This window comes from Copadichromis virginalis, linkage group LG5 (genome assembly GCF_057382275.1).
Source record: "Copadichromis virginalis isolate Kocher_CV1m ecotype Utaka linkage group LG5, C_Virginalis_male_GT1.1, whole genome shotgun sequence".
In the NCBI taxonomy this organism is placed as follows: domain Eukaryota; kingdom Metazoa; phylum Chordata; class Actinopteri; order Cichliformes; family Cichlidae; genus Copadichromis; species Copadichromis virginalis.
Genome location: NC_140622.1, coordinates 38267027 through 38281842, shown reverse-complemented (window position 1 = coordinate 38281842; position 14816 = coordinate 38267027). Strand labels below are relative to the sequence as shown.

Here is a 14816-nt window from a genome sequence, read left to right as displayed (position 1 = left end):
GAAAACTGTCTGAGCAAAGTGCAGATAGTCTGAGAAACTTTGGATCTGAAAGATCATACAGCTGGATCAAGAAGATTGGCAAGGAAATAAGAGTCATTACAGCACCTAATTATCACACAGGCAGCACTTCCTGTAAGTATACCTGTGTGGCATCAAAGCAGTGAGATCTCAAATTTAAGGATCTAGAGCTAAACAAAACTGATTAAAACATTTCAGCTCCAATCTCCACGATGCTGGATGACTGTCAGCACTGACTTGTAGCTTAAAACTGCTGAAGTATGAAGTCATAAATAAAGAGCTTGCTAATTAAAAGTCTGTTAACAGGTGTACCAAGCATTGTTTACCAGCTTTACTAAGACCACAGGAACAGTAAAATAACTTACATGAAGAGAGAGACCATTAAACGGAAGTAGCTAATAACTTATAAAAAAATATGCATCATTATAGTTTTTTTTAACCTTTATTATTATTATTTGTTTTAGTCTTGCCCTCATAAATATTTAAATATTAATGTATGGCTGCGTGATTGTGATTTTTGGATGGTTTTAATGTGCCTTTGCCTCCGTTTACTGCACACATGTCACTGAACCTACATGATGAAATAAATAGAAACGCTGTCAGTTTGCGTGACGAACAGGTTGTGACATCGTTACTATGCTTTCTATGAACACGGAGGGTGAGAAAGCGGGGACGGCACCAAAATAAGAGAGAAAAAGTTTCAGGCTTTTTTTGGGTTCAGTTCAGCACGTGGGGAAAGGAGTGGCCTGGGAGCGCAATAATGGGACCAAAGAGACAGATGGGAGGGAAACTGGGCTCGGATTACAGCCTGACAGGGGGTAAGGGGCCGGCCTGATATTTGGGAATATACGAAGATTCATTGAAGATAACCGGGACATAAAACTACAGCGTCTGGCCTGAAGCGGTCGGTGCTGAGTTTGTGCTGCAGGTCCAGGTCCTGCCGCTGGATTCCCCCATCGGTTTTTTGGGAAGGGTGAAGGTCGAATGGTCTGGCTTTTGTAATTGGGGACACAAACACCAAATAACGAGAGAAGCCTCCGCTCCTTTCGCACCATTTTTTCTCCTTCAAGGGCCCTGCATGTCTAATATTTAGACATGTTCAGCTTTATGGATTCCAGGACTATACTGCTACTTGTAGCGAGCCAAGTTTGTCTATTAGCCTTTGTGAGATGTCAGGTGGAAGACGACCGTAAGTGACAGTTTTATTTCTCTGATGAGAAAAAACTCAACTTGTATAAAGAGTATACTAAGAGTTACTCGAATAATCATATTGTAAATAATGTTTCAGCACAGTACGTGACGTGTGGAAGTTTTTGGAACTTTTACGCACAGAAAAGTCACTGATATCTTTGATGTTTTCTGTGCATGAAAGGTTATTTATGTGATGACAGAAAGATGATTTCTGTGGATCTTCGGTCTGCCGTCTGTTTATGTTTTAATTTCTATGAGATGTAGGATGTAAGTGAATGTCACATTTGCGGGCGCGCGCGAGAATGGAATTGATGAAGATGTGGTGGAAGTTAACGGGGAAAAAACCCTCAGAGCGTGCTTTTCTTTTTTATTTCTTATTTACTTTTGCATTTATTCGTCCTAGTTTAAGTTAAAACCGAAGATCATGTGATTCTGATTCCTACTTTGAACTCAGCTCATTGCCTTAAAAGCTACCTTCCCCCTTCTTTCTCAAAGTCGAGCTGCATGACACCTGTGGGTGTTTTAAGGGCCTTCGCAGACTCTCCTTTTAGCTGCAGATTCACTTAATATAGTGGGGGAGGGGGAGGGGATGAGCAAAAAGTGAAAGGTGGTCAGGCTCAAGGGCCTTTGGTGAAAAGTATTCACATTCCTTTGCTTTCTGAGGGCATCCAGGCAAATCATGGCTTGTTGGGGCAGAAAGCTGAACTAATAACTAAAAGCTCCATCAAATATTTCAAAATAACTAGTTTACTGACACGATACTCACCCTGTTGAGAACAAATCGTCCTTCATACCTGCAGACTGTTTATATTTTTTTAATAACTGGAGTAGGATTCTTAATCATTATTATTGATTTTAGTATCCACAAGAGAGATCTGAGAGTAAAGGTATGCCAGCAGATTTGGGGCCAGAAATAATGTTCCATATGATTTCAGGCTTTCCATCTGCTTAAAAGATTACCCATAAGCTGTGACAGTCAGTCCAGAAAGAGACAGAGCCAGGGTGCAAGAGGGGTAACTGGAAAAATATAAAGCAGGGACTTTATTATTCTGATGTGAAGAAAGTGCAGTGTTCTTAATAATATACAAGTTGAGTTCAAGAAAGCTGGAGAAAAAAAGATGCCTTTTTTCCCAGAATAGAATAGAGGGGAATAGTCATGCCAAAGCAATTGGAAGTCTCAGGTTACCCTCTCAGAGATGTCAGTTCCTGGATTCCTGGTTATAATGCGAGCCCTTCTTTCCTAGCACTTTTTGTTTTTTTTAGGGAGACGGGGTATAGAGGTGTTATTGTGACCCTAGCACAGCAAGAGGACTGGAGCTCTAAACCTTGAGGCCACCAAGTGACCGTTCTTGAGGCCATAAAGTTAATCAGACATAGGTAGAATTAGCGCTGAGACCTAAACAGTTACTAAATAAATAAGAACGCGCTTGACTCTAATGTCCTCAAAGTACACCTGGATTCACTTTACAATTTTCATTGTTTTACTCTCCTGGAAAACAGTATGGTTGCCAGCATATGGGAGAGGAGACTCACAAACTATCCCCAGTGATGAAAAGCCAGCTCTCTGTCAGTTCTCCAGTAGATAGAGGACCCCTTATCTTACAATACCCCATTACAGGAGAATCTTTCATATTACAGCCAATGAAAGGACAGGTGCAGCCCTTTCATGGTGCATCCAGGCCTGTAGAAGTTCATGTCAAAACCGCAAGGTATGTGCATGAAAGCTGGCCATTTTCTTTTCTCCGGTGGGTTTGAACTGGCATCTGACGCAGCTATGGTTTCCAGATGGGGATTGAAATGTGCCCCGTGTTTATACAAGGCAATACTTTGTGAATTGCCCACTGTTTCTTTCCAAAAAGGCCTCATTGATGGCTGCTGAGGTCCGTTTGGATACTTAGACTTAAGCAGCTCTCAAAGGTAAATATAGCTACTGTATTTGCTCCTTGTCCTCTCACCTCTCAGCAGTGCGCACCCTGGGGCCTTTCTTTTCATCACCTGGCCGCAGTTTCTGTGACTCCATTTTTTATTTTCAAGCAGGTGTTTGGCTGCCAGGCTGGAAAACGAACACGTTTCTGATTACCCGGATCTACTGTAAAACTGTGATGCCAGTGGCGTCATTTATACCACATACAGCAGCTGTATTCAGAAGTGAACCGCCTCCAGCACGTTCTCTTGCGCCCTTCACCAGAATGTGGCCTGAGAAAATAATCCAAACGTTTTCATTAACTCAGTGCAAACTTTGCCTCTTTTGCAGTACAGTAGGGTGTCTCCAGCTCTAATTGTCCTGTACTTAACTTGTTGAGGAATTCCTACACATGGCCTCCAGCTCCTGTAAAGCTACTGGGGGTTTCCTGCAGGTCTTGCCTTGCTTGTTTGTAATTCTGCGAGGCTAAACTGCCACCTTGTGGCTACTTGAGAGGTTGCATTTCTCAGTCAAGTGAAGAAAAGCTTGACTTGAAGCAGAGAAGTTGTGGTTTATGTAGACGTTCCTCAGGGCATTAATAAGTCAACAAGAGAAAAATTAGCAAAGATAATTATGATAATAAATCAGGGAACAATGACATTTTTCTTTGTTTTTAATGCCTTTCTTTGAGGAATTAATTGTTCCCCTTTACATTATTATAAACTAAATCTGGTCTGGTTTTGGACTGCCAGATTAACTGTCACTGACAATTATATGTTTTTTATTTAAGAGTACTGTGCTGATATAGTGTGTTAAATAGTCTACACACTCCCTACTTTAATTTAACTTTCTGCACTTGTGTTGAAAAACATTCACTGAAAGGCTGTTTATGGCGTTATTTTGCATGCATTATATCACAGCATATGTTTCACAGCTGAATATGACATTGTTTTGTTTTTGTCTGTCATGAAACACACGACACTGACTCCTATTCGCATCTGATATATAATCTCTCGTTTTTTCCTTCCACTGCTACCTACCCGCACCTCTTCTGTGTGTCCCTTTCCATGGTCTCACACACAGAAGAGGACGCGTTTAGCTGTGTACAAGATGGACAGCGTTATAGTGACAAGGATGTGTGGAAACCAGAGCCTTGTCGCATCTGTGTGTGTGACACTGGAACCGTCCTGTGTGATGAAATTGTCTGCGAGGAGCTAAAAGACTGCCCCAAACCTGAAATCCCATTTGGAGAGTGTTGCCCCATCTGCGCTGCTGACCAGCCTCCAACCTCTGGTTGTAATTTATTTATCTCACATCTCACATAAATAAATTACTGCTCAGGATCATATTGTTTATTTGGGGGAGAAAACGCCACATCGCCTAAATTTGGTATTAATCAAAGGTCAGGTAGCTGCTGTTTAACATGATGTTCACTCTAATGTTCTATTTGGACATCTACTGTGTGACAGCCTTTGATTTAAATACAGTTTTCGAACCCCAAAGCAAACAAATGATGAGAAATAAACAACAACAGTGACACATCTGACAGGACTTCACTGAAACGCTACCTCGCCGTAATTTTTCCATAGCTGGCTCACCTTGGCCCCATCTTGTTTGAATACTCTCTCAGTATCATGAAAACATGTGGGAGTCATTAAGGAAATACCTCAGTCAAGCAGACACGGCTTCACATTTCTACTCTATATCCTCTCTGTGGATTTCTGCAGATCTGATGGCAAGAAAACACAGTGACTGCGTACTGAGAGTTCAGACTATTAGAAGGATCTATTCACCACATTTGAAAATGCCATTGCTGCAGATATACAAACTGTATGGGTCACATTTGGAAATATAAATAAGGTCAGCTTGAGTGAAGTCACTGTGTCAGTGCATGTGTCACTGTTTTCATTGCATGCTTCTGGATTAAAATGCTTTATAATATACTTGTTCTTATTTTGAAGGCAAAACTGCTGAATTTTGAATTTAAGCTTTTAATCACATAAAAACAGAGCTAATAAAAACTGAAATATATTCAGACTACCCACTATCTGACTGTGTCAAACAGCATTATGCATCTGTCAGATCTGTACTGACTTTTATTTGATCTGATAGTTCCTGATATATGTACATGTATATGTATATATTAACATATTAGTGTATGTATATCAAAATTCTAAAGATAAATGTCATCTTCAACAAGAGTGTTGCAGAAAAAACTGTTACAACTTGACAAAAATGTCATTTTGATGCTTTTATTGATATTTAAGAATCCTATGCACTCTTGTGTCAAAGTGTTTAAAACAATACTTATTTACATTTTTCATTTTTAACCAAACCTGCTGCTTTGGCTTTACTGATCATCATAGTTTAACTTCTTTGAGTTGCAAAAAAAGGAACAATGAGCTTAAAATACTGTGAAATCAACAGAGTTCCTGCCTTTGCCCACGGCACAGAAGGTTTAACGTTTCAGTAGAAATACCATTTTGCAGTCTACTCCAGCTCCTTTGCTCTCTACTCTTACCCTCACTCTGCAGCTGGTTTGCTTTTGCTTTGAGCTCTTAATGCGAGATGGCGATGCAACCAACACTTGTTTACAGTCCTGATGGGCTCTTTGTGTGATGAAAATATGATTTGGTGGTGGTCTTTGGAGCAGTTTAATTCAAGAACATAAAATTGATTCCCGGTATTAGTAGCCTTTCTCCTTCCAGGACGTACTGCAAGGCCAACATAGTTTGTTCACTAACTATGATCTGTTTTCTCCCTCTCTCCTGCTCCACACATAACAGGAATACCTGGTGCTAAGGTGAGACACTGTACATGTTTAAATGCTGCATATGTATTTGTCTGTGTATGCAATCGTTATGCATGTGTGTGTGTGCGTGTGTTTAATATCAACCTCTCCCAGCAATAATAGCCATATCTGTCCCAGACTTACAGTGTTGGGGAGTAACTGAATACATGTATTTAAAATACAAAATATGAGTAACTGTATTCCGTTACAATTACCGTTTAAAGAGGTGGTATTCAGAATACAGTTACTTTGTTGAAATGAATGGATTAGACGGCGGTATTTTCCTGTTTCATAAGGCTCGGCCCTCTTTGTTTTTGCTTTCCACGCTGGTGGAAACCCAAACAAAACACGCATTAAGAGGCTCTAATGCCTGAGTCTCAATCTCGCGGCCCATGTAACCTCTAGTTGCGGCCCGCATAATGACGTGAAGAAATATTTTAAAAAATTATTCACAAAAATGATTTAATATGAAGGCAATAGGCAGAGTGTTACAGGCATAGCCGTAAAGAATGGAGCCTCATGGGCAGTGTAGTCCGTGCTGCAGGGAGAATGGACTAGTGCATACCTGTTATGTGTCTGTGAGTGAGGGAGAGAGAAAAAGTCAGAAAGTACAAGCTGTCACCGAGCAGAAACGGGAGCTGACATATTAGCCAGAGGTCCCTTTACTACGGTTCGGAGCCGCGGACCTGTTTTATATACACGCGGAATAGTTTTCTATGAGATCGCTGCAAAAAGTTCAGCCTTACCTAGTTTCCACCTACTGTTATTCATTTATATTAAGATTTAAAAATCTAGTCGGTATTGCTATGGCAAGTAACCTTCAGTAATAGTAATAAATCACACCGCAATAGTACATTCATGTAGTTGTAAAAATCATGATGATATATTAAGTAATCCAAAGTATTCAGAATACGTTACTCTCATTGAGTAACGTAACGGAATACGTTACAAAAGACATTTTGGGGCATGTAATCTGTAATCTGTAGTGGAATACATTTAAAAGTAACCTTCCCAACACTGCAGACTTATATCAGGGCTGCATGAGGGCCCTGTAGTTTAAGGATTGAGATGAGGCTTTGATATGAATGAGCTTTGGCAGATGTTTAATAGCTATTTCCTGTTCACACTGCGTGCAATATTTACACGTGCACTGGCGCTGCGGGGGATACTCACTTTGAACATTTTGCTGTGACCAATTTCCCGATAAAACTGCAAATTCCATCAAAAGCTTTCATCAGATGGGCTCTTATGAGCTGTTTTTCAGAGTGTGGTTGAGAAAAAAACAGGAACTGAGAGATGTTTGAAAATAATCAAACTCTCAGCTACTAATAGAGCCGATCTTATTTGCTGTTGTGTTCTTACCTTTTTCTTATCTCAGGGCCAGAAAGGCGAACCCGGAGACATTACGGATGTAAGTTGATGCCACACTCATAACATGCAGCATATCTGTGTTGTCATTTGGAAAAGCTTGTTTGTTAACTATGTTAGAACCGTAAACCCTGAAGTGACAGAGATTTCTTTTAAACTCACAAGACACACTCAAAACTCGCCGCGAGCCTGCAGTGGAGAAGTGTTCAGGTACTTTACTGGTAACTGAACTACTAGTAAAATCTGCAGTAAAGATAATACATCACACACACAAGCAGAAGGCCAGAAATCCCCACTGTTTTATCCATTATTAGTATAACTGGTGTATTAATGCGTAAATAAATTCATCTATTTTAAAATGTTTTAAGTTGCTCTGTTTATAAAATCATAATGTCACATTAAGCTGAAACTATCAAAAGTTTTCGTGCATGAACTCAAAACACAACCAACACCACCAGTTTATATAAGACTGAGAGTGTTAGAGAGAAGGGAAGTGCTTCTGCCAAGCCGCTCATCAAGAAGACAGCCAAGCACAATAATGGCTCCATACATTCCCCATAAAGATCCTCACAGGCCAGCAGAGCGCAGGAGGGACAGAAAGTGAGCTCCCTGCTGCTGCTGCTGCTGCTGCGGTGCTGCACCTGGAAATGCTTTACCCCACTGAGGCAATACAAGCTCATGGCAGGAAATACAAAGGCATTGTTTATTGTATGTTTCTTCTAACGCGTTGCCCGAAGAGATTAGCAGTTAACAAGTCTCCTCTGATGGGAGACAGATCATTTTTCCCAAAACCTCTCTTGTGCAACTATATCTGGAAAATGTCAAGTTTTGTTTTAGGCCCAGAGATTAAAAAATGTGTTTTATTCAAGACCAGCTGATTCTTATCAGTTTGTTTCTTCTGTCCTTGTCTTATCCAGGTTATAGGACCAAGAGGACCACCTGGCCCAACGGTATGCACCTATTTCCTCATTTTCTCATAATTATTCCCCTTTGAGCACTTTTACAGACACTGCGTAGTATCTGAACGTGTTTAGAGTAATTATATAGGTTTTACATTTAATTGGCAGAGCAGTGACTGGAAATGGAAACTGATCTGATATAACAGTAGTAGAGTTAAAAGGCTTCAGCTGTTATTCAACACACAAGTTTTGAGATTATGCCTGAAGTTATTTCACCATCTCCTGTTCACCCAGGGACCACCAGGAGAGCAAGGACCCCGAGGACCAAGAGGAGATAAAGGAGAGAAGGTCAGTGTAACGTGTAAAATATAAGAAAAAAAATTCAATGACTCTTGATTTTCTACTTTTAAAAAAAGGAAACTCAAACCCTGCCCAGCTAAGAAGTACAGTATGTGTCATTGAATCTGAGCTTTAGGTCTCGGGCAGTGGGCTGGGGGATCTGTTATAGGTTGCAGGTTTGCAGAATGGTAGCCTTTCACTGAGCGACTCAGCCTAACTAGTCATCTGTCATTTCCATTAGGCTGTGTGGTCTGCTGAGGTTTGGGGTGTTTAACAGATGTGAGGCTGTCGGAGACTCATAATGTAAACCTCTGCTGCTCTCAGAGGGCCCATAGTCAGTCAGTGTGGGAAATCAGCACCACCACATTTGCAAGGCTTTGATCATCTCAATAATGTAACATCACTCGGATGTGCTAATGGCCGCAGGCGAGGAGTTTATGCCATGTAGTCGTCTTGTTTATGCAGATTTAAGCGCAGGACGGATCGAGCTTTGGCTAACCACTGTGAAGAATCATGGGGGTTTTTTAGGTACTCGGGTTCTTTGTTTGAGATTCCCTTGCAGGGTAATTTGTCACTGCATGCACAGAGGAATGCAGGTAGTCCAATTTGGCCAGGAAAATCATCACCTGAGTAAATGTGTAATCATTTATTCAGAGTGCACACAAGCTCAAATGTTGGCCACAGGTTGGAATTAATGAATGCTAAATTAAAATATGTTATGTAACACTTTCATGTTCTTACACATGTTTTATTCTCTCTTACGTTTGCAACAAAATGGGAAGATTATTACTTAATAAGATGATATTCCTATTTGTTTTGGTACTTGAATTGTGTCTTCTCAGTTGTGAGAAGCATTAATGCAGTTCAACACAGCTGCAGATATAGAAACATATAATATTTGAATAGAGGGAAAGAAGTTAGTGAGTGAATTTATGAGCTGATCTGTTGCAAATGCTTCTCGATTTGATTTTTTTGAGATTTGACAAAATGATTTGTGGGGCATTTTGTGAAACACGAGATTTTCAATTCATCTGAATTTTATATTTATATTTAAGGGAGGTCCTGGCCCCCGTGGCAGAGATGGCGAGCCTGGCACCCCCGGAAACCCTGGCCCCCCTGGACCTCCAGGACCTAATGGACCCCCTGGCCTTGGTGGAGTGAGTATCGCATGTCTAGTAAGGGCGATAGGCTAGCATTCACTCCAGACATGGGAGCTGACAGGTTGAATACTGATTCAAGGCCAAGAATGGGTTCACTTTGGCTGCTTGGAATAACTAGAGAGAGGGGTGAAATGGAGCAAAGAAAGAATCCAAGAGTACAAAAGATGTGGGAAACTGCTGGTGTTGGGAGGAGGCAGAAAGACAACAGTGAGGGGATGCAGAGGGAAAGAATAGATCGAATGCCTCTCATGCTTTGTAGCAGAAAAGAAAGGAGGGTGACTGAGGGTGGTGGAGGTAGTATGATAGACGTAAGAAGGGGAAGGGAAGAAGTGCTTTTTGGGGGGGTGGAGTTAAAAAGAAAGAGAGTCTTTGTGAGAACGGTTCACATGCCCTCTGTCTCTCCTCTGTCTGCATCAGAATTCACATGCTAAGCTCTACTACTGACAAAAAGAAGGTCAAAAGCTGATTCTCTCTCCAGCCAAAACGATGCAGCATCATGCAGTGATGCATGACACATGAACATGCTTTGCAAGTGTTGAAATTAAGTCATCTATTCGCTCTGTTCCAGTCAAATACTTTACCCAGATTTATACTTTTATTTCCCTGAGATTTCACAAACATAATAAACCACAAACCATTTTTGTTTATTATAAAAATCCTAAATATGTCCTTTGTTTTGCCTCCTCCAGAACTTTGCTGCTCAGATGGCTGGTGGTTTTGACGAGAAGGCCGGCGGCGCACAAATGGGTGTGATGCAAGGACCAATGGTGAGCAAGTGATGATGAGAGCTGCTGCCACTCCTGTGTTGTTTTTATCACCGCCTGATTTCATCTGCAATGAGGCTAAAGTTATGAAGTTTTCAAAAACAAAGCGCTTTGAGTCTATCCACATGAAGACCTGGGTTAGAGATCTGCATCAGCCCGCATCTGCTCTGCATCCCCATCCTGCTCTTTAACTGCTCTGGGGGGACATAAACAACTTCTTTCCATGAACTAGAGAAGCATCACCTGGTCATCAAACGTGAAAACTGTGAGATGGAAACATCATCATTCTCCTTTAGGAGAGTAGTTTCCAAAGCAGGATTTAAAGTCTGGGACGGGAAGAAACAATGAAGACTTCACTCAGTGTTCCCTTTTTGTCTTTTCCTTCTTTGTTGTTGGTTTATGGATGAAACCAAGAGATAAAAGGCACGTTTTTCCTGCTGCTGGAGGAAAGAAGCTGCAAAGTTCTGGGTCACAATGGAAAATAAACACCTCACATGGAGTACAGAGGGGTGATTTTATAAACCAAGGAAGCAGCCATTGATCTTCATTATATTTCAAGCTCATGAAAAACCGCTCCTGCTGGCATGGCAGCATGCCCGTGATGGAGTGAGGAGCATACTGGGAGCTATTTTGGTTTAAAGAGCCACAGAGAGGCTTGGCTGTCTCTCAGCCCAGCAGTGGTTTGAGACGCTCTGAGGGTAGGGGGACTGAAGGCGATCACATCCCCTCAGCTAGCGTCAGAGTGTGTGTGTGTGTGTGTGTGTGTGTGTGTGTGTGTGTGTGTGTGTGTGTGTGTGTGTGTGTGTGTGTGTGTGTGTGGCTTAACTCCTACTGACTGTCCTACCGTATGTCTGTCTGAGAGCTCACCACAACACTGAGCCTTATTGAAGGAAGTCTACGTTTACTTTGGCTTATGCCAGCTTGCTGTTGGAGAGAGCAGTGGAAGAGCAAACTGGACTGATGTTAAATCACAAGTAAAGCTTAAAACCCTCTTATATACCTGTAAATACCCCAGCTCATATCCTGGCCTTACATAGCTATTTAAACAATGCTGCTACTGAAATGCACGCACACACACAAACATATGTGTGCCCCTCAAACACACTTTCAAACATTCTGCAGATATAAAGCCCCATTGATACGTTTCTCCCCAGTGTGGTGAGGGCTTCCCACACCCACTGAAAGGTGACTTTCATTTGATTCTGAGGACCACTGTGCCCGGCTGTGACATTTTCTTTGGCTGCAAGCCCTGATTTTTGTATGAGGCTTCATAAGAGCCACACTACTGAAAGGAATATGTTTCTATCCAAGCAAGCAGCTGTCAAAAGTCATCGGAAGTCAAACTTTTTTTAATAAGAAGAACTCGGGGTCTTGTAAGCTCTCAGCTCACTCCCTTGAACTGAAAAAAAAAGCACAAGGATTTGTCTCAAAACTGTTACAGAATTAGTTTGGCAACTCCGACGAGACGCAGTTGCAGAGCAGTCGGAGATAATTTAGTTCAATTTAGTTTAAGACTCTTCCGCTTAGCCGGTGCCTGAAATCTCACTTATCTAAGATGAGGATTTTCACTATAACCAACAGTGAGTCATGCAAGAAGCCATGCAGAGTTCAGCCTCCTCTCTTAAAAATGCAACCCTTCAGCTTATGACCTTTGAACCACAGAAACACACAGTGAGTGGAAAAATTAACTGAGGAAAGTAGAAGGATGAAAGAAGTGAAGAGAAAATCTGATCCCGGGAGGAATTTCAAATGATTTATGGTTTTGACAGGAGAGCTGCTGAGTATTATGTAGCTTTGAGGCAAAGCAGGTGATGTGTTTTTATAGCTTCTCAGTGAATTCGCATGGATAAAATGACCACTTAACAAATTTTACCAGTAATGCAAACTGTAAAAAGTTAACTGTGCTGTTGTGTAATTTGCGTGTTTATGTATTTTCAAATGTGTGTAACATGGACGGGTGGATTTATCTGCCATTATCTTCATGCTGCTTGTGTGTTGTCTTGTCTTCTTCTCAGGGCCCCATGGGACCTAGAGGACCACCTGGACCAACTGGATCACCTGTAAGTACCTCCTGTACTCCCAAAAACAGCACAAAACAGGGCACACCTGTAGACAGGATCCTGTGGTTGGTCACAGACAGGGTACACATGGCAAAATCTCATAATTGTAATGTGATGTGTAATGTGCATATGCTACATTGTCTGCTCCTTTAATGTATTTAATAACAATATTGACCTTAAAATGGCCACTACTCGTGCAAACCTCAGGAATAAGTGCATACAACAGGCTTTAAGTAATGACTGTTTATACTGAGCCCTGCTTCAACCACGAGCGTCTGCTCCGGCTCTCCTCTGGAGGAAGATGGCAAGTAAAGAATACTTTCATCTCCCTGAAGGCTCCGGGGCTTTTTCCTGTGCCACGACCCAGACATACCATAGAACACCTGACAATTTACCTTACACCCCCCACCACACGCAAATGCCCTGCCTTGTTCTACCCCTGCCTGTAACCCAGCTCCACCTGCAGCCCTTACTCAAAGAATCCAGAAGCTGCTGAGTTGAAGGCAGTGCCACCTGACTTGCCTCAACTTGATCATTTTATCGCCCAAAGCCCCCATTTGCAGAAATGCAATTCCACCTTAAACAACTTTGGTCTGCTTTTAGATAGGACTTCCTTTTCTAAAGTTATGGTATATTTTTGAATCTTAGAAGCTTTTAATTTAGAAAAACAGACACACGGATGCCATAAGGGATCAAATGTGGATTATCTTCTATCGTATACACGTCATTACAACGAAGGATACTTGTATTTCAAATATTGCAGTTGGCATATGTGCAAGTATTCTATATGAGCGTAAAATTCAGCCTGATTTCAAACTTCTCTGTATCCCAGCAAGTTTCTCCACCCTTGGCTCTGTGTGATGACAATAAAAGAGGATATAGGCTCCAGCTCCCTGTGATAGGCAGTTAAAAATGGCCACTTCAGGCTCATAGCTCCAACTGTGAGTACTGAAATGTCATTGCTGTTCTTTTGTGTCCAAGGGGCAATTCATCAGAAGAAATCTGGCTTAAAGGGATGGTGGACTTGAAAGGAGAGGGACTCAAATGGCCTGTTTTAGACAGAAGGTGGCCTATCTCCTTGACCAAACCAAAGCTTGACAATGGCACAAAGCCTGCAGAGTCCAAGAAAGAAATTATGCAGCTAGGAACTGGCATAATAGATTCCCTTTAATCAATACCTCTTTGAAGATGTAGTTAGATTAGCAGACATTTATTAATATCTTCTTTGTCAGTGTATAAAAAATGTTTCACAGTTTGACTCTCTCTTCTTTTCACATCCCAGGGTCCACAAGGTTTCCAAGGTAATCCTGGAGAAGCTGGAGAGCCTGGACATTCAGTAAGTATCCCACCCTCCTGAGGTTTTGCATGTCCCCTCTAAACCCCTAAGCCTCTGCTCTTATTTCTTTTTTTCTTTTTGTTTTTTTTTTTATTTCTCATGGCTGCTTGACTTGAGCTGCTTTCTTGTGACTGATTATTTTTAAGGGGGTATTTCAACCATAAAAAAGCTTGAAATTTTTAAAAAATAATCATTTTGGTACAACATGTATGAAAATGGGCACAAGAACAACCCAAGAATAAAAAAAAAAAACCCAGAGAGGTCCAATTGTCCAGAATAAGTGTGTTTAAACACTTTTTTTTATTTTAGGTAGTTTGGCTGTGGCTTACTGTACATACCTGTGATGCATTTCACAGTCTGTTAGTTTTGCCAACTGTGGCAATATGGAAATTGTGAAATATATAGACCTTGAGATATTGACATTAATATCTGTCTCCACCTTACTACACACATATTTTGAATAAAAAGGTCAAATCTGATTCTTCCATTATCCTTGCAATCATTCCTTTCCTCACATATTTATTTTTACAATTCATTATCTCCATAAACTCATCTTGGAGAGGAGATTGCATCTCTTCCAATCAGTTTTTATTTTCTATTCCTACATTTGCTTCTCTAAGTTTTTTAATTTTTTCTCCTCATTCCCCCAAAGTTCACTGAAACCACACCACCAACCCCTTCCTGTACCCAGCACTATTCTCTCAGCAGGTAGACAATGCAAGGTCTCCCCACTGCTGTGTTAATCTGCTCATGTGGAGTCTAGATATGCAGACAGAACGTCTCGGAGATGCCTTTCCCTTTTAAAAATGTGCCAGTGCATCGTTAGGAGTGATTAAAATCAAACTTCCTCCCAGAAACTAACTTGACAGTTGTAGAGGGGTGAAAATGTTGGCCAAGTGTAAAGTCCAGTCATGGAAAATCACAGATCAAAGAGGAGGCCAGTACATCGATAGATTAATAATCAGCACTTCTGTTCTATGTCCTTCA

At 41.2% G+C, this 14816-nt stretch overlaps 1 protein-coding gene across 1 annotated transcript in view; it reads left to right on the top strand.

The window, feature by feature from the left end:
* The first annotated feature begins 911 nt into the window (after positions 1 to 911).
* The window catches only part of col2a1b (collagen, type II, alpha 1b), a 47854-nt gene continuing 33949 nt past the window's right edge, over positions 912 to 14816 (top strand). The window contains exons 1-10 of the mRNA XM_085457712.1: positions 912 to 1207; positions 4196 to 4405; positions 5899 to 5915; positions 7282 to 7314; positions 8189 to 8221; positions 8465 to 8518; positions 9565 to 9666; positions 10359 to 10436; positions 12449 to 12493; positions 13776 to 13829. Coding sequence (XP_085313838.1) covers positions 1114 to 1207; positions 4196 to 4405; positions 5899 to 5915; positions 7282 to 7314; positions 8189 to 8221; positions 8465 to 8518; positions 9565 to 9666; positions 10359 to 10436; positions 12449 to 12493; positions 13776 to 13829 — 720 coding nt within the window. The 5' untranslated portion in view covers positions 912 to 1113. The remainder of the gene's footprint in view (positions 1208 to 4195; positions 4406 to 5898; positions 5916 to 7281; positions 7315 to 8188; positions 8222 to 8464; positions 8519 to 9564; positions 9667 to 10358; positions 10437 to 12448; positions 12494 to 13775; positions 13830 to 14816) is intronic.